The sequence below is a fragment of the Strix aluco genome, chromosome 30, assembly GCF_031877795.1.
Source record: "Strix aluco isolate bStrAlu1 chromosome 30, bStrAlu1.hap1, whole genome shotgun sequence".
Lineage (NCBI taxonomy): Eukaryota > Metazoa > Chordata > Aves > Strigiformes > Strigidae > Strix > Strix aluco.
This window is the reverse complement of record NC_133960.1, coordinates 397,732-416,638: the sequence shown is the minus strand read 5'-3', so window position 1 is coordinate 416,638 and position 18,907 is coordinate 397,732. Positions and strand designations below refer to the sequence as shown.

Genomic DNA, 18,907 nt, shown 5'->3' with positions numbered 1-18,907 from the left:
TCATGACGTGCTGACACCAGTCCTGACCGTTTATCGCTGGGTTTGATGCGGATTGTGTCCATGTAGGAGCCTTGGCACCGGTGGCCTCTGCAGCGGCGGCGTGGGGCCGGGCTCTGCGCTCGGCTGCTCCCCGTGCGGGGTGACTGACTGAGGGGACCAGCACTAGAGTTCTTCTCCAGAAGGGTCACGCTGCTGGGAAGCGCGGATCATCGGGGGGGTTCCGGAGTGTCAGATTAAAGAGGCTTTGTCAGTCCAACCTCTGCCGTGAACAGCCAGGGCACGTCCAGCAGCAGCGGCGTCTCCTGTAGGGGAGAGCGTCTGCTGTGCTTAGTGAAGAGAGAGGATAAAGAAACTCCTCGTCTGCAGGGCTACGTTCTGCCTCCCCGGGAGCAGACTGGAAGTCAAGGAGGAGTTGAAGAAGTGTAGGAAGAGGCCTAGGACTCGCGAGCATCGCTGTGTCCGGGACTAAGCGGGCTGTTCAGGAGGTTTGCTCCATCAGCTGGCATCGAGGTCTAAATCGCCCCTCTCCAAGAAGCCAATTAAGCCATTTCCAGCGGGCTCCTTGCAAACCTTACCCTTGAGAGGCAGGAGGAGAAGAGAGGAGAACATAACTTGTTCTTTCCCAGCAGCTGATTTCTGCCGTGGTCTCCTCATTCTCCCTAGATGAAGTAGTGAATCTATGCGCATCTGTCTTGGCTGGTGAGTTTAAAGTGCTCCAGGACCTGTGGGAACCTTACAAACCTCCTGGGGAACAATGTGAGAGAAGCACTGCACGCTCTTGGACATGCTGCTCCAGAAGGCTTCTTGTTCTCGCTTACGAAAGTCCACCAAAGCCTGAAAAAAAAAAATTGGGCATACAACTGTGTCCATCGTGGTCACATTGAAAAGAACCTGCAGTCTCTGGTAAGGAATCAAGAGTATTTATATATGCTTCTGCTATGTTTTGTCTAGTAATGATAGCGTTTCGGGAGAGAGCAACTGGCAGGGACCTGCCAAGTCCACGCTGAGAGAAAAGAGTCAAAACCGTTGGACTGACTGGGCCAGAAGATCTTTGTCAGCTGGTCTCTGCTTTAAAATGGACTTAAACCCAAAGTCATCGTTTGTTTGTTAAACTACTGCACATCTTCCCAGATTATTTGTATGTCCAAAGGAGTGCCAGAAGAAGTTGGAAACCTGACTGTCACACTCTGCTTGAGATTGCCCAGTGGCCTCTGAACTCACCACGAGGTCGTCCCAGCGTCAGGGTCGCTGCTGGCGGTTCCGCTCTCACGGACCTGCAGCGCTTGGCCAGGTCTGGGGAAGGCTCTGTGCTCCTTGTCAGCCAAGTAGGATCCTCGAGACGCTGAGGAGGAGAAAAGGATCTGCTGGTGCTCTGGATTTGGGCCTTCATCAGTACTAGGTGGGATGTAAGTGTTCAGAACCTGATAGAACTATCCAAAGATTCTTTTTTTTTCTTTTTCCGTGACTTCTCTGTCTCTTCTTTGACAATCGCCGTCTTATTTTTTTCGTATCGTGAAGGGATTACCTCTCTGAATTTTTTTTAAGGATTTCAGATCCAGTCTGTCTCTAGGTTTCATTCGCTCCTTCCATCTTTTTCCTGTCCCTCTCCCGTGACCCTGCTCTATAACGCAGCAAAGGCAGAGGCACGTCCTCTCTTCCGCTTGGGGCTGGAGGCAGCGCGTGCGGAGCTCGGGCAGTAGTGGGTTTGCGCTCGTCGTTTTTCATCCTAAAGAAGAAATTGCTCCAAGACAGGCTGCCAGCCTTCACGACGTCTCAGCATCTCCATCCTCTGCCTCGGGTTGAGGTTTTGTTTGCTGATTGACGGGGGTTTGGGGGGTTTTCTGTGCCTGGAAGTGGGAGCTGGTGTCTCTCTTCCAGCAGTCCCCCCGCTGTCTGAGGCACTTGGAGAAGCGAGGCAAGATGCCGCGTGGGCCAGGCAGTTGTGTGCCTTGGCTCCGAACCCTCTGCCGCAGCCTTCCGTACGTACCCTGCTGTTTCTGCCTAGCGCGATCTTCACGAAAACATTTGGATTGTACACCCTGAGGATTGCCAGGCAGGCAGCATCCAGACTGTCAGTGTAAAGCATCTTCCATTAAAAGAAGCTGTTTTGGCTGTGGGTCAGAACATTCTGGCATGCAGCAGGTCTTTTCCTGGATTTACACAGTCAGATAGGAAACATTTGCTGTGCGGGTGCAGCAGCCCTTTCCTCTAACAGCAGCAGTTTCGGGAACGTTGGACCGTTTTGTAGCCCTGAACCATCCTGGCTGCGCTGTCAGTCCCGTGTCAGTGTGCTGCACATCTACAGTGGGAAGATTCCTGGGGGTCCCTTGGGTCCCGCCTCCCTCTGCCCCTGGGGAAGCCCTTTGTCCTCGGGACGTGGGCTGTGGGAGTAGCAGGATTGAGTAGTGCAAAACCACAAATACACGACTGAGCTGAACTTTGTGAGGGGGAATGGGGTCGAGGAAGAAGGAATTGAAGCCCAAATAAGGATCCTGCTCATTTTTCGGAGTTGAGTTTGAAATATTTGGAGTCTGATTTATTTCTTTAAAATGTTGTCCCCTCCCCTACGATACTTAGGAAAAGTAACGCGTTTCGTACGTGCAGATCACTTGCTGTTGTGAGCTCCTCGCTGCCGTTGGGCCTGGCTGAGGTGGGTCGACATTCCCAGCAGCGCTGAGCTGTGGTCACTAGAAGGGTGTTGGTGACACACCAGGGTGTTGGCTACCGCCACCCCGGTGCTCCGCGGCTCCAGCGCTTCCCTTGCCCCGTAGGTGGGGGGCGGGCGGGCTCTCGGGAGGGGACGGAGCCAGGAGAGCTGCCCCCACCTGACCCAAGGGGTGTCCGGTACCGTACGGTGTCTGCTCGTAGCGAAAAGGACGGGGCGGGGGGGGCCGTTTGTTATTGCGACGTTTGTCTTCTGGAGCAACCGACCCACGAGCTGGAGCCCCGCTCCCCGGGAAGTGGCTGGATGTCACCTGCTGATGGGAAGCAGAGAATAAATCTTTTGTTTTCCTTTGCTTCTTCGCGCAGCCTTTGCTTTTTCTTTATTAAACTGCCTTTATCTTGACCCACGAGGTTTCTTCCATCTTATTTTCTCCCCTCCGTCCCACTGAGAAGGGCAGCAACAGAGCAGCTCGGTGGGCACCAGGCGTCCAGCCGAGCTCAACCCACCACGTCACCTGTACCAGGCCTCTGGGAGCTGAAGGTGTGATCACCAGAGGAAAAAGTAAATTTTTTGCTAAACTGCTTAATGGGCTGAGGTTCAGTTTTTGCCAATGATAGTCAATAACCTTTGGAACCAAACCCCCGTCTCGTCCGTGGTCCTTTGCTCCGTCATAGTTCCGTTTCCAGCGCCAGAGCCAGGCCCGCGCGCAAAGTGAGGGGGGTTTCTGTGGAGAAGGACCGTGTCTGGCCGTGATCCAGGGTGGTGTTGTCGGAGGGAGCACGCCAAGTGCAGTGGCCGACCTTGACGGTTGTTTCCGACCTTGCTTGAGCGCAGGGGGAGCAGGGAGCTGTGTCCCTCCTCGGGCGAGCGGCCGCCGCAGAAGCGCCCTGCAGAGCGTCGGTGGCAAAGGTTTGCTCTGGGTTCTCTAAACCGCTTCCTCGGTGTTGTAGACCGTTTCATCCCACCTTTCACCAGCGTGTTTCTTCACAGCCTCCTCCTTCATCCTCTCTTCTGTTCCTTCTGATTCCTTCCCCATCTCGGGTGCCCGCAGACAGTGGCAGTAGGGGGGAGACTCTCCTGATCTTTGTTTTGGTGCGACTTTACCCCCCAAGTTGCCAGAAGCAATTGGGTGATATTCCTGGGTTTGAATTCCCTCATTCTGTGCAAATAGTGAAAGTCTGCTCTGGCTGGCAAGCGAGAGCTTGTGGAACTGGGAGCACACGTGGGACAAATGGGATCTTGACTGAAGGACCTGGCCAACTGCCAGGAGGGGTCTGCTGGGCTGGTGCAAACTGGGGTGACCAGAAGCTGATTGATGTGGATTTTCCTGGATGTCCTTTGAGCATCTAGTTCCTAGGCAGCTTGGAAAATCCAGGCGTAAATACGAATATTAACACCATACATAGAAGGGTTGGATATTGTCCCAAGTTTACTTCTAAAGCATGCTCTGGGAAACGCGTTCAGATTCTGAAGACTAACGTGAGTGTGTGTGAGAAGCAGCAGCCTTTTTACCTGACAAACGTGACCTTTGCTGTTTCTGTTTTCCTTCCAGCTGGCAATCCTCTTGTTCAGCAGAGTGGGCAGCCGCTAATCCTTACCCAGAACCCAACCTCAGGTCTGGGCACGATGGTGACGCAGCCGGTGTTGCGACCCGTGCAGATCATGCAGAACGCCAACCACGTCACGAACTCGCCGGTGGCCAGCCAGCCCATCTTCATCACCACCCAGGTGAGCGCCCGGCCAGCCCGGGGCTGTTCGCCATCGTGGAAGGCTGTTCTCTGTGGAGAAACAATCAGACGCCTCTTTCAGTTTCTCTGTGCGCTTCAGCGGATGTTAGACTCGAGCTGAAATCTGGTGGCTTTTTGGTTTTTAATTTATGTAGATTCAGAAATAGCTGTGTCTGGGAGTAGCTCGGGTTCCCAGTCATTTTGCAGCTGAATCTCACTTGAGGAAACGGGCCCGTTCCACACGTCAGCAGGTGCTGTGGGACGTGGCCTGGGACTGCCCGCGGGCCCTCGCCTGTGGCCTTGCCCATGGGGCCGCACTCCCTGCTCTAGGTGGGTCACAGAATCCCAGAATCCTCTGGGTTGGAAAAGCCCTTGAAGCTCCTCCAGTCCAACCATGAACCTCACCCTGACCGTTCCCAGCTCCACCAGATCCCTCAGTTCTGGGTCATCATGACTGTCCACTCTGCCTGCCTTCGGCCTTGCTGAATACTTAACTCCTTGCTTTTATTTTCCTGGGAAATGTGCAGGGAAGGTTTTTAAATGTCCACTGATGGCTTTGAGCATTTGCTGAGACCTGGGAGGAGGTTTCTGTAGGTGCTTGGGGCAGGGGACATCGGGAAGGGAGGCTGTAGATTATACGGGGGTAGCCTGGCTGTTGGGTGAGGTGCTGGCCGAGAGCAGCATGGCCTCACAGTTCAGCTGATCCATAGATGGTAGTACTGTGGGGTGGGGTTTCTTTTTTAATTTGCTTATTTGATTTTTAGGGTAGAAAGCTCGTATTGAAAGTGCTTCGGATGCGCTCAGTTTGCTAATGGTAACGGTACTGTTTGACTGCAGGGATTTCCCGTGAGGAATGTGCGGCCTGTACAAAACACAATGAACCAAGTTGGAATTGTTCTGAACGTGCAGCAGGGTCAGACAGTGAGACCCATCACCCTTGTCCCAGGTAAGGACTGGAGCAAGCCCCAGCCACTGTCGTGTTCCGTTTTAGAGTACCGAGGGTTAAAATATATATATATATATATTTGAAATATGTATTTCACCTGCATATCTAGTAGCTCTGCAGGGGGGTTCAGTCCTGTACTAGGTGAGATTTGTCTGTATTTGTGGCCGTAATTTTGCTCACCGTTTTGCAGCAGAGAGTAGGCCCTTTGGTCGTAGTAACCAACCCCTTTGCAGAGCAGGGGACTTCCAGCGGGAAGGAGTGTCTGTCTCTGAGCTCGTATAATCTAGCCTCTTCAAAAAGCCTCCTCAGTTAAGTTAATTCCGAAGTCCCCGCCCATCAGCACCCCTCCTCCTTCCTCTCCCACTCTCCCCATGCCGTGCTGGTGCTGGAAGCCAAACCTCACCCCGAGGACGACTCTTCCAGCGCTAATTTCTGCTACGGGATCCTGTCACGCGCCATCAGAAAGACTAACCTGGTGTGTCACCCACCGTGTAACAAAGCCATGAGTCGCCTTTCGCTCTCCCCAGAACGAACCTCCAAAGCCTCGTACTGCAAACTAATCTGCAGCTGTAGGATCACCCTTGTCCTGCCATCAGAAGCCTTCCCTGGGTTCGCTGGGCCTAGTCACTAGGACTGTGAGCCCCGTGACAGTCAGCAGGATTTATGCTCCTAAGCTACTTGGGCCTTTTGGAAGATTCCACCTAAAAGAAGTTGTGAATGGAGCCTTCGCTCTGCCTGCGTCCATGTTCACTTTTACCCTGTTTGGGAAGTGAAATTGAGGTGCTGAACTCTTAAAGCTTCCCCTGGAATTGCTGGGCGTTTGGGGAGCTCAAAATTTGGAAAATAGGTTGCGCTCGGTGTGCAGGGAGTGGAATTCGATAACTTGATCTGCCTTGTTTGTTGGTTTGTTTTTGAAGCCCCGGGTACCCAGTTTGTTAAGCCGGCAGTTGGCGTTCCTCAGGTGTTCTCTCAAATGGCCCAGGTGAGACCAGGTACAACCATGCCGGTCCGACCCACCACCAACACTTTCACTACGGTCATTCCGGCCACGCTCACCATCAGGAGCACGGTACCACAGTCCCAGGCACAACAGCAAAGTAAGTCCACTCCCAGCACCTCCACAACTCCTACTGCAACGCAGCCCAGCACCCTTGGACAGTTAACTGTGCAGCAGCCAGGGCAGTCCAGTCAAGCTACTAACCCCAAATTAGGTAAGACTTGCCATGGAAAAGCGAGGGCACTCACTCGAGCGTATAACACTGTCTATAATTTGAGCTTCAAACATACGGCGCAGCAGCTAAAAGGCAGAAGTTGAGTCAGAACTCCTGGGTTCTATTTTTGCCTCTGTCACTGAGTCACGCTTCATCTCTCTTACCAACCTGGAAAATGAGGCTAGTCCTGCCGTCGTGTCCAGTTTGGTTTGAGAACTAGTTAAGTCTGGGTTTGTAGAATGTTCTGAGCCCATCAATTAGGAGCCCCCAAAAGCGAAAATTACTGTTTGTTAATCACTTGTATTTCTAAAAAGGTGAAGTTAAGTACATGATGAACACATGCAGAAACTGTGTTGCTTTTTTTTTTTTTTTTGAACGTTGGCTGAATTCATGAGTGAAATGATTGCTCAAGAATAGTGACAATTTAAAAAGGAAAAGAAATACTTCTTCACACAGCAAGCAGTCAGGTTGTTTTTAGCTTTAAGTGGCCACAATCATATACAGCTGCATTTAGAAAAGAAAAACGAGTAATTGTTATGACCATCAGTATCCTGTTGAGTTCATCGTGGGACTCGGCTCACGTCTTGGCGTGTGATCTGGAAGGTCAGGGAGGTTCCCTGCCCAGTCTGGCCGGCCTTGGCGTTACTGGGCAGGATAACTGGTGGCTTGGTCGCCGCTGGTGAAGGCTCCGGGTAGCAGAGGAAGAGAAGGCATTCTAGATGGGGGCGGGATTCACACCGTGGATCAGATCTCGCTGATTCCTCATTAGTGTTCTTGTATTATCCATTCCCTTGGCAGTGAGTATTGCAAGCTTTGTGACTGTAAAGAGACCCGGAGTGACTGGTGAGAACAGCAATGAGGTTGCTAAGCTAGTGAATACCCTGAACACCATTCCTTCGTTAGGACAGAGCCCTGGCAATGAGGTTGCTAAGCTAGTGAATACCCTGAACACCATTCCTTCGTTAGGACAGAGCCCTGGCCCGCTGGTGGTTTCCAACAGCAGCCCTGTGCATGGTTCCCAGAGATCTAGTGTTTCAGAGTCGTCGTCATCGTCGTCATCGTTAAAAGGTATGGTCTGGAGCGGCGCTCTTCACTCGATTGCTTCTGCTGAGAACGCGGAAGTTTATTTTCTGGAGTAAAAAAAGGCTAACCTGTAACTACTGAGGTTTCACCAGAGGCATAAACACCTGAAAAGCTTTGCGATTAATTTCTTCATCTTTATCTGTACGTTTTGTCCAGTGATTGTCTTTTGTTGGTGGATATTTGCTTGCATACGTTAATTGGCACTCAGAACCGTTAGTGTGCATGCTGCCATCCCGAGAACACACACCCCTGAAATGCTCTATGCAAGGAGGCAAAAGGATAAAATCTTTGCTTCTCTTCTTCCGAAAAAAGCACCTTCCTAAGGTGTTCGGGAGGCCAGAAGTTGATTTAAGGTACTTTTCATGTCATCTGTGTTCTGAGTTTCTTACTGCAGCTGGAGGTGAAGATGAGGCCCTGTAGTCTGATGGAAAACCAAAGCAAACAAATGATTAAAGAAAAAGGGGAGATGAGTTGAGCCGATCCTTCTTCCTTCTTTTTTTTTATTTAAGTCTAGTTTTGAGACACTCCTTACTGTAGCTGCTGGGGGCTCTGTCTAGCAATACAGACTGTCAGAAGTTTGCATGCTTTTGCCTTTTTCATGCCTCTTCCAGTCTAGTTAGCAGTTAAAAGCGCAGCTCTTGAAACTAAAGTGTTTCAGTGTGCCGAAAAGCTTGCCTAGATTTAAGATTTTTCTAGTTTTGTTTTGTGTTTTTCCTGTTACAGTCAGTTCATCTCCTATTCCCACATTTGATTTGCAAGACGGTGGCAGGAAGGTCTGCCCGAGGTGTGACGCTCAGTTCCGAGTCACTGAAGCTTTAAGAGGCCACATGTGTGTAAGTAACTGTCCGGAGCCGAGCGCTGAAGGGGCGATTGCTCGTGATCGGGGAGTGCAAGGAGCAGTTCTCCCCCCTAGATCAGGGACTTCTGTGGAAAGGAAGAACGTGACTAGGAGAAAGGGAGAGGCAAAGGAGAGGCCTCAGAAGACCTTCCACAGCGTCGCTCACTGCAGGCAGGCAGGACCTCGGGCTTATGTCCTGTTGGTGCTGGGCGAGGCGTTTATTTTCTGAGCTTTCGTATCGGGAAACAATCGAAATGGAAAATCAGATACTGACTCTGCTTTCCTCAAGCTTCCTAGAGTTCCTCTGTCTTTTCTTAGTACTGGTTAGTCTTTGTTTCATAGTGTATGTAGTTCTCCCTAGATACAGTTTAATGTCTGGGGTGTTTTTGTGTTGGGTTTTTTTTCCCTTTTAGTACTGCTGCCCTGAAATGGTTAAATTCCTCAAGAAAAGAAAATCTCCAGAATCTGAACCAAATATTCAATCTGCAAAGCCTCCATCTCCAGAAAAAACTACAGCTGTTGCTTCACCACCCTCCTCTACTCCTATCCCTGCGCTGTCCCCCCCTGCTAAAGCTCCAGAGCCAAGTGAAAACGTAGTTGACTCATCCCAGAGTAAACTCATTATGTTAGTGGACGATTTCTACTACGGCAGAGATGGCGGCAAAGTGAGCCAGCTGCTGAACTTCCCCAAGGTCCCAACCTCCTTCAGGTGTCCGCACTGCACCAAGAGGCTAAAGAACAACATACGGTAAGGGAGCGCGGGGCGGTGGGAACCCCCGCGGGCGGAAAAGCGAGTCGTAAGCGTTGGTCTCTCAGGCCCCGCAGCCTCCCCAGGCTGGAGCTTAAGACCAGAACTGAAGCACAAAAGGGGGAGATTTGCCCGTCGTCACACAGTCCAGTCAGGGCAAGAGTTGTTAGAGGATTGTGTGGTTAGAATAATTGCATTTATGTTCTCCAGCAGAGAAGTCTCATTTGCTCGTCACTAGTCTTAGCAGATAATGGGCAGTAATTCTTGAAGAACTGCTCTCTATTCAACGCGCTTTCAACGGAGGGAGAAGATATTTCTATGACGTAGTGTATTCTTCTGAGCGAGCCACTACGTTGTTCTATTGTGATAACTGGACTACTGGTTTTTCTTTTAAGTTGAAATGTTCTGCCATCACCAGCTGAATGCCAGGCTGGGGTCAGGCGTGCTCAGAAGCCGGTCGTACAGCCTCTGTGCTGCAAAACCCGTCCTCTGCCTTCCCCTGGAGTAGGGAGCGGGAGGTTCTGGGTAGGAGGCTCTGCCTGCTTTTGATGGGAAGAGCGAGAAGGAAACATCTTAATGCTGTTAAAAAAACTTCTGGTGGAGCGTTCCTGATGCTTGCGGGGTTACAGATGCAAAATGTTTGGATTTCTGTTCACACGCTTTCTCTTCGCCTCCGTAAGATTTATGAACCACATGAAGCACCACGTTGAACTGGACCAGCAGAACGGAGAGGTGGACGTGCACACCATCTGTCAGCATTGCTACAGACAGTTCTCCACCCCCTTTCAGCTACAGTGTCACTTAGAGAACGTCCACAGTCCCTACGAGTCAACAAGTAAGTTGACTTCGCTGTGGTGGTTGGTTCAGGTTTAAGAGGGTTTCTGCCTCCTGTTACCTGCAGCTCTGCTGAGACAGCGGCGTCGGGTCCGCCCGGCCCCGGGGGGCCTTTGTCCTGGGGGCCACCAGGAAAATCCACCTCGGTTACATTGCTGCAAACTTACTGTCAGGAATATCCTAAAGCTTGAGGCCCACCGCAGCGTCATGGTAGAATTCAGTTTTTATCAGTCGATTGACATCTGGTTCAAAGTCACCTGGAAGTTTCCTCGCTGGGACATCTTGTTCCCACCATTCTAAAACAATTTTTGCTGCCTTTTGGAAACCTCCCAGAATATATTTTGTTGTTTACCCAATTAAAAGAGTCCAGAGGTAGTTTTCTGAGGGGTGGGTGTTTGTTTTGACACTTGTAACGGTTGGGTTTGGTCCCCCAGCAGTTACCTGCTTTTCCTTTCTTTTGCAGCAAAGTGCAAGATCTGCGAGTGGGCGTTCGAGAGCGAGCCGATGTTCCTGCAGCACATGAAGGACACTCACAAGCCTGGGGAGATGCCCTACGTCTGTCAGGTATTAAAAGTGGTTCAGGTGTTTATTATTAAAAGTGTGTCCGGGAGAATAAGAGGAAATGTGGCACTTTTCAGCAAAGCGTGTGGCTCATCGTGGTCCAGCCCGGGCGTGGGCCGTGGCACAGCGCCGTGGAGCCGCTGCGTTTTCTTCCAGGCGTGGCCTCGGCGCAGTCTGGCGGCTCTCGGGGCACACGGGGTGTTTCCCACCGCTCCCCAGCTCCCGGCAGCTGGATCAGCTCGCCAGAGCTGAATTCTGAGCCGAATTTTTTTTTTTCCTCCCAGGGCCTGCAGGCAATTTGCCACGCCATAAAGAGAAGTTGTCACTCTGGAGCAGATGAGATTGTTGCTTGTGTGATACCTTTTCTTGACACTCTGTTGTCATGAGATTTGTGCTTGCATTGATTCTGAACGTATCGTCTCCACCCAGAGGTCCTAACACTGTCCCTCCAAAAAGAAAAAACAGAGAAGAAGCTTCTAAAATATGTTATGTTAAAACAGATCATGTTCCAAATTCTGCGTTTTACATAGATCCTGGAGAAACTGCTCTTTACTGTATTCCCACTGCTTCACGTTGACTGTCTCCCCATTTTTTTTCTTTTTTCTCTTGGATCTGGAGCTTGAATTGTCACTACTTGCTTTTCATACAAGTAGTTCAAATCTCTTTCTCCAAGCTGCTCCGAATACGCGCTCCCTGATTTTCCGTCTTAGGGCTCGCAGGTTCTTCAAGATTCTTCAGGACCCGGTTCCTCAACTCCACCGAGCAGCATCTCGGGGGATCTGGGCGTTGCTGCGGCGATGGCCGCGCCGCAGGGGCGGGTGTGGGAGAGCTTCCGACGCTCTTTCACTGTTGGTTGTTCCTCTCCGCTGCCGCAGGTCTGTCAGTACCGTTCGTCGCTCTACTCCGAGGTGGACAGCCACTTCCGCATGATCCACGAGGACACGCGGCACCTGCTCTGCCCCTACTGCCTCAAGGTGTTCAAGAACGGCAACGCCTTCCAGCAGCACTTCATGAGGCACCAGGTACCGTGTCAGCGCGGTTCAGCGTGCGGTGAGCTCAGCGTTGGCTTGGAGTGAAAACGGGAAGAAAGAGAACTTGGTTGCCAGAGGGGGTTTAGTAGCTGCTGGTTCGCTCCGTAACGAGCGCGGTTTGCGGGCGACTGTCACTGCAGACCTGCGCAGGGGTTGTGCTGGGGAGAGGAGGCTCCTTTGGGAGCAGCACAGATTGTTACTGAGCAGAAAAAAGCCTGTTTGGCTGGACTCTGTTTGCTGCATGTGATGATTAACCGACAGCGGGCTCTCCGTTCGTTTGGGGTTTACATTTTTTTTATCCCCAGGTAATTAATAAGTAAATAATACTGTATGCACACAAGTGAATGTAATTTGGGCAGCTCGCTGTTCTGTTTCCGGATACGTTGGCTGTATTGACAACATGTTTTCTGTGGGTGTAGCTGAAGTGCACTCTCAGAATATAGAACCGTGGTGCTCTCGCCCGGTGCCTGAATTGATTTGCCCCCGAGTCCTTGGCTGCCTCCCTGGGCGGCAGAGGGAGGGCAGCTCCTGAAGGCAGGTTGCCCCGCGTGCCGCCCTGCTCGCCCGCCTTGCTTGGGCTTAAACAAGCTGGGTGAGACTCGTCCCGTGGCGCTTCCAGTGTCTGCAGAGCCTGGTGATTTTAGTTTAAAAGAAACAAACCAAAAAATTTAAAACCGAAACACCCAAGATATGGAGCTTGGCAGGGAGGGGCTTTTAGATGCTGAAGAAAAACGGGGCTGAAAAAAGAGGGGAAAAAATGGTTTTTTTTTTTTCTTAAACAAAAAACCCTGCTGTGTTGTGACATCTGTTTCTCTAAAATGAAATCTATTTCATCTCCATTTGCTTTAGAAGAAGAGTGTTTATCATTGCAACAAGTGTAGACTCCAGTTCCTATTTGCCAAGGATAAGATTGAACACAAGCTGCAGCACCACAAAACTTTCCGAAAGCCCAAACAATTAGAAGGGTTGAAACCTGGAACCAAGGTGAGAAATCCACGTTCACAGCAGGCCCTGCCCTCCTCCCGCGGGAAACCCCCGCAGCCGCTAGTGGTGGGGAGTTAAGTGCTGCAAAACAGACGTTTGCTTGGTCTGCATCACTGAAACCAGACTCACTGGGACAGAAAAACGCTTTATTCTGCCCGGTTTGTGCGCGCTTAGTTAATGGGGTGATCTGCAGAAACAGGGAGGGAGGGAGGGAGGCGGGGGGGTGGCAGCCCGGCGGTAGCTGCGGGTGAAGGTGCCTGGACGGGGTGTCGGAGGCCTCCAGGCGCTGGGGACAAACGGGCGGTTCTGGGGCTCGTGTGTCCCCTCGGAGGCTGCCCTGGGTGGCACCAGCACGTCCTGGGGCGCCACTTTGTTCTCGGCGAGGGGTCGGAAAGACGGAGGAGGCCAGGCTGGGCTCGATCCCTCCTGTTTTAGGAGACACGGGCGTGTCTGTTCGCTGCAGGTCACGATCCGGGCGTCGAGAGGGCAGCCGCGGGCAGTGCCGATATCTGCCAACGACATGCCGCAGGGCACGGGGCAGGAAACCACCTCGCTGTCGTCTGCCGACCCCCAGCCCATCTTCCTGTACCCGCCCGTCCAGAGGAGCGTCCAGAAGAGAGCCGTCAAAAAAATGTCAGAGCGTTTTGCTAAATGTCAAATTTAAAAGATTTTTTTTTTTTTTAAAGGGAATGTAGTTTGTAATGCCACGGTGACGGGAAATGCGATCCTCAGCACTGGACAGCTCTGGCTTACCAGTTGCCAAGGAAACTTTGTGCCAGGAGAGTCGGGCTTCCCACAAAACTGCCTCCAGCCGCGTGGTGGGAGCCCTTAGGCGCAGCTGGGCGGTGCGGAATTAGCTGGTGCTTTTATAGAAACAACGGAATTTCATCAGCGTAAGGGCTTTAAGCCCGCCCTGTCCTGCTGCTTTGTCTTAATATTTTTTTCTGTTTTTTTTTTTAAATTTATTACCCATTCATAAATTGTATCCTCCTGACTACAGCAAGTGGGAAGCGCTCAGCCTGGCACCGGGGCACGCCAGCGTCCTGGGCTGCAGGGTGGGACTGGTGGGACTGCAGAGTTCTGGAAGTTGCCGTGAAATTCTCTGTGCTGATGATTGTCGCGGCTCCGGGATACCTGGTCAGGCCCTAACGAGCTCGTCCCTCTCTCTGCAGGAGCGTCCTGGGCAGACAGACCTGCCTGGAGTGCAGCTTCGAAATCCCCGACTTCCCCAACCACTTCCCCACCTACGTGCACTGTTCGCTCTGTCGCTACAGCACGTGCTGCTCCAGAGCTTACGCCAACCACATGATCAAGTACGTGGGGCTCTGGAATTCCTCCTGCCTGGACGCAGCAGCACCCCCGTGTCTGTCTGTCCGTCCGCAGCGGGACAGGCGGCCTCGGCTGCGCACGTGTTGCGTGTCAGCGCGGCCGGGGGCGGCGGCTCTCGGGTGAGATGAGAACACTGAGCGCAGGACCTGGGCTCGTTCCAGACCGTCAGTGTTGCAGCCGCGTGCTGCTGCAGGAAGCTGTCAGTGGTCGGTCCTCCGGGGATTTCTTGAGAAATCCTCAGATTTAATAATTTAAAGATTTTCAGAAGGGGGGGGAAAAAAATGATGCCGTGCTTCTGCAAGCCTGTGGTTCTGTACGGGACTGCGGACAGACCGCAGACCAGGATGGCAGAAGAGTTACTCCAAAATCTGGGCACTTTAAATGTTACTGTGCAGGTGTTTTTATTTAGACACAGAGTTTTCATTTTCCTGAATACAAGACCGGCAGACAAAATATTATTAAAACCAGGACTGGGTCTGTCTCTGTAAATGTGCTGTATTTTACATGGGTTTATAGCTCTTTAAACTATAAACTATAAAGCCCAGAATAATTCTGACATTTAATAAACTCTTTTTTGTCTTACAGCAACCACGTTCCTCGGAAGAGTCCAAAATACTTGGCTTTGTTCAAAAACTACACTGCCTGGTAACGGAAACTTGGCTTATTTAATCCCCTGGGAATCTAATGTGCATTCACTCCCTGATCTTCCAGTTCTGTTCTCCCACGATTGCTTCTGAAGAAGCTCTTGTTTATTTTGTGCCACCCATGAAAATATGTCGAATTCAGGGCAGTGTGTTGGGACTCCCTTCGCCTTCCAGCGGGAGCGGATGTTTCGGGGCGGGGACACGGGCTGGATGCGCTGGGGGGTGACGCTGCTTTTTCCCCTGTTAGTCCGGGGCTGTCCCCACGTGTCATACCCGGTACTGAGCTCGCCTCTCTCTCTTCTTGGTTCCCTCCCAGTGGTGTGAAGCTGTCCTGTTCCTCTTGTCTCTTTGTAACATCTGAGGGCGACGCCATGGCCGAGCATCTGGTCTTCAACCCATCGCACGAGTTTAGTAACATTATTTTCCGAGGTAAGAGTTTGAAAAGGAGCAGAAAAGTTGCGAAAAATTAACGCAAGACATGAGACATCAGTTCGTAGACTGCAGGTCAGATGCATCTTTGTTTAGCGCTGGGCTGAGCACTTAGTCCCGAGTTGTTCGGGGACCTTCTGGAGCCTCATTGTCATGGAGATGGGCGAGTTAAGCCCTGAGCCAGGCTGGCTCTGCCGGAGCGGGGTCTGGTGAGGCCGAGCTTCCCAGGGAGAGACAATGCCGAGAGCTTCAGTGCGTTCCTCTGTTCCTCTGGGACGTCATTGTCCCTCCCTGACACCGGGACGCTTAAGCAGCTGCTGCTGGGTTTGAATAGAGCCTAAAGCGGGGCCCAGCCGCTGGCTGGGAGTTACAGCCCCTTGCAGACCTGAGGGGCGTTGCCGGCCGGGACCTGCCCAAAGCTGAGCTTTCCCAGCCAGACTCCTCGTGTTCTTCCGCACGGACGCGGGGTGTTGCCGTGGGTCTCCGGCGGGTGCCGACGAGCACGGCTCTGCCCGGGGAGGGGGAGGTCGGGGCTGGGGGGGGGCTGCGCCTCGGCTGTTCCGCAGCTGGTTGGGATGCTCCAGAGTAACAGACACAGAGGGACATGGATCCTCCTCGCTGTGAGAGAACGTGTGTGCGTGTGTGTGTGTGTGTGTGCACACGCGCACTAAGCTACAAATGGTTTTTGTTGTTTTGTTTTTCTTAACAGGGCCTACTTGGATGTCACATTCCAGGTAAACTGTTTGTAAACTCTTATCTCAGTTCGTGGGGTGGGGTTTGGGGTTGGTTTGTTTTCCCTCAACAGCTTTTATTTCCTGGGTGTTAAGAAGGTGCTGTGTTCTCTCCCCTCCAGGCACATTCAGCCCCAGGACAAAAGCATGAAGAACACCTGCCCTGCCTATTCCCCAAGTAAAGCTGCTACTGTGAAAACAAAGTCTGTGTTACCTGCGAAGGACGACCTGGAGCCCGAGCTGGCCCCGGCAGCCTACGCCCGGCCTCTGCTCTGCCCGGAGGAAGAGTGCTTAAATATTGATGCGCAGGAAGACGAGCAGCCGGCCAAGGAGCCCGAACCTGCGGGCAGGAAGGAGCAGCTGTCGGTGAAAAAGCTGCGCGTTGTACTGTTTGCTCTGTGCTGCAACACCGAGCAGGCTGCGGAGCACTTCCGCAACCCGCAGAGGCGGATCAAGCGCTGGCTGCGGAGGTTTCAGGCTTTCCAAGAGGAGAACTTGGCGTCGCTGTCAGAGGGCAAGTACCTCAGCTTGGAGGCTGAGGAGAAGCTGGCGGAGTGGGTCCTCACGCAGAGGGAGCAGCAGCTGCCTGTGAACGAGGAGACTCTCTTCCAGAAAGCCACCAAGCTCGGCCGGTCCCTCGAGGGCGGCTTCAAGATCTCCTACGAGTGGGCGGTGCGGTTCATGCTGCGGCACCACCTCAGCACGCACACCCGCCGGGCGGTGGCCCACCCTCTCCCCAAAGACGTGGAGGACAACGCCAGCTGCTTCATCGAGTTCGTGCAGCGGCAGATCCACACTCAGGACCTGCCTCTCTCCATGATCGCGGCCATCGACGAAATCTCTCTCTTCCTCGACGTGGAGGTGCTGAGCAGCGACGACCGGAAGGAGAACGCTCTGCAGACGGTGGGGACCGGCGAGCCCTGGTGCGACGTCGTCCTCACCATCCTCGCCGACGGCAGCGTTCTCCCGACGCTGGTCCTCTTCAGGGGCCACCTGCAGCAGCCCGCCAACGTGCCGGAGTCGATCATGCTGGAGTCAAAGGAGAACGGCTACAGCGACGACGAGGTGATGGAGCTGTGGCTGTCCCAGGTGTGGCAGAAGCACACGGAGTGCCAGAACAGCAAGGGCATGCTGGTGCTGGACTGCCACCGCACGCACCTGTCCGAGGAGGTACTGTCCCTGCTGAGCGCCTCCAGCACGCTGCCGGCTGTCGTCCCCGCCGGCTGCAGCTCCAAAATCCAACCTCTGGATGTTTGTATAAAGCGGACTGTGAAAAATTTCTTGCATAAAAAGTGGAAAGAGCAAGCCAAGGAAATGGCGGACTCCACGTGCGACTCGGACATTCTCCTGCAGCTGGTGCTGTGCTGGCTGGCGGAGGTGCTGGAGATCATCAGTGACTCTCCGGAGCTGGTGCAGCAGTCCTTCCTGGTGGCCAGCGTGCTGCCCGGCCCCGACGGCACGGCCAACTCGCCCTCGCGCAACGCCGACATGCAGGAGGAGCTGATCGTCGCGCTGGAGGAGCAGCTGAAGCTCAGCGACGAGCCGCAGGAGGCGGCGGCCGCACGCCAGCCCCGCGCCCCGGCCGAGGAGGCGGCTGACCCCGAGATCCTCCACCAGCTCTTCGAGGGGGAGAGCGAGACTGAGTCGTTCTACGGCTTCGAAGACGCTGACTTGGATCTGATGGAAATCTGAGCACTGGTCTGCGAATCGGGATCCAGAAGGGTTATTTTTTAAATAAATGTTGGATGAGACCATTACACTTCCCTGTGGATTTGTGGGTTTAGGAAATTCGTAGGCGATCACTCAGATAAATAGCCATTTATGCTGTTCATTTATAAGTTTTGTGCTTTTTTAAAAGAAAAATCACTGTGTTGGTATTTTCTGAAAATATATTGTGGGTGAATATTTTTGCGTTTTCTTTACCTCACTGTATCATAGTTTTCTGTTTTTATTGTGCAGAAATGTTTTGAATTATACATTGTCAATGTGACCATTTCTAAAGAAAGGAGAAAAATATGTAGCTAATGAACCAGTATATAAATCTTTTTGGTTGTCTTAACACAGATTTTTTTTTTCTTTTTTTTTAACACTTGACCCAGAGATTTAGGTTTCTGTGGAAAATTTAGATATGAGTTATTGCTCTAATGTGTGAACCTTCTATGATTGGCCATTAAGATTTGGGTTTGGTTTGGGTTGTTTTGTTCTTTTGTTCTTTTTTTTTTTAAAAAAAAAGGAGTAATTATTTTGCTTGTGACTTTGGACGCGGGGTAAGAACACAAGCGAAAGCGTTTTGCTGCCCGCTGGGGGCCGGAGCTCGGCGGGAGCCGGGTGGGCGCGGGGCGGCCGTTCCCCCCCCCCCAGCCACGCACCTGCCCGGCCCCCCCCTCGCTCCAAAGAGTTACTGACAGAGGGGACGTGGTGGGAGGGGAAGGTCGAGCCCGTCTCGGTCCTCCCGCGCAGGGGTGGGGGCGTTGAGGCCGCACGGACCACGAACCGCTGACCTTTAACTGCTTTAACCGGCGGCGCCAGACACTACGTTCCTTAGAATTAGAAACCTGATTTAATGAAACAAACTGTGACGTGCACAAAAAGAAGACGTTTGTTTTTATTTTTCACTGCCAGCTTAAATTTTTCTACAATTTGCATGTTTGAGGGTTTTTTAATTGTATGTATTATGGTATAAACGGAAAAAAGCATTTTGACATACAGAATTCAGAAGCACCTGCACCTTTCTGTTTCCATAGAGGTTTTGTGAACCTTCCCTATTGCCGAAGGAAAGCAGGAGGCAGCATGTGCAGACCTGTAAATGGTTCATCTTTAAAATGTACATAAGTGGAACATTTAATAAAACCAGGGAAATGGATTTATAAACACGTGTTTTTATTATGAAGAACTATTTAACTCTCGTGCTGTGGTAACGCTGAACACGAAGCGCATCCAGCCGGGGCCCTCGCCCGGGGGGGCCGTGGGGGCGCTGAGCGTGTCCTGGCGATGGGACGGTCACTAAACGTGTTTCGTGTCGTTAATGCTCGAGGCAGATTCTGTCCCAGTTACGTTTCCGCGACCCTCCCCGCCCTTTCACCAGGCTCCGTGGAACGACCTGCTCTCCCCAGTGAGATTTTTTTTTTTAAATAAAGTCTGAAAAA

The 18,907-nt window shown here is 52.2% G+C and overlaps 1 protein-coding gene across 10 annotated transcripts in view; it reads left to right on the top strand.

The window, feature by feature from the left end:
- Positions 1–18,624, top strand: part of POGZ (pogo transposable element derived with ZNF domain) — a 36,019-nt gene extending 17,395 nt beyond the window's left edge. For 2 of the 10 annotated variants that reach the window (XM_074809202.1, XM_074809197.1), the window contains 16 exons: positions 4,218–4,393; positions 5,230–5,338; positions 6,256–6,549; positions 7,348–7,617; positions 8,356–8,465; positions 8,884–9,218; positions 9,899–10,053; positions 10,516–10,616; positions 11,489–11,635; positions 12,494–12,628; positions 13,092–13,261; positions 13,801–13,941; positions 14,543–14,602; positions 14,918–15,030; positions 15,740–15,764; positions 15,884–18,624. In XM_074809202.1, coding sequence (XP_074665303.1) covers positions 4,292–4,393; positions 5,230–5,338; positions 6,256–6,549; positions 7,348–7,617; positions 8,356–8,465; positions 8,884–9,218; positions 9,899–10,053; positions 10,516–10,616; positions 11,489–11,635; positions 12,494–12,628; positions 13,092–13,261; positions 13,801–13,941; positions 14,543–14,602; positions 14,918–15,030; positions 15,740–15,764; positions 15,884–17,453 — 3,837 coding nt within the window. In that variant the 5' untranslated portion in view covers positions 4,218–4,291 and the 3' untranslated portion in view covers positions 17,454–18,624. The remainder of the gene's footprint in view (positions 1–4,217; positions 4,394–5,229; positions 5,339–6,255; positions 6,550–7,347; positions 7,618–8,355; positions 8,466–8,883; positions 9,219–9,898; positions 10,054–10,515; positions 10,617–11,488; positions 11,636–12,493; positions 12,629–13,091; positions 13,262–13,800; positions 13,942–14,542; positions 14,603–14,917; positions 15,031–15,739; positions 15,765–15,883) is intronic. The other 8 variants (XM_074809198.1, XM_074809200.1, XM_074809199.1 and 5 more) reach the window with 8 other exon arrangements.
- Positions 18,625–18,907: the final 283 nt, after the last annotated feature.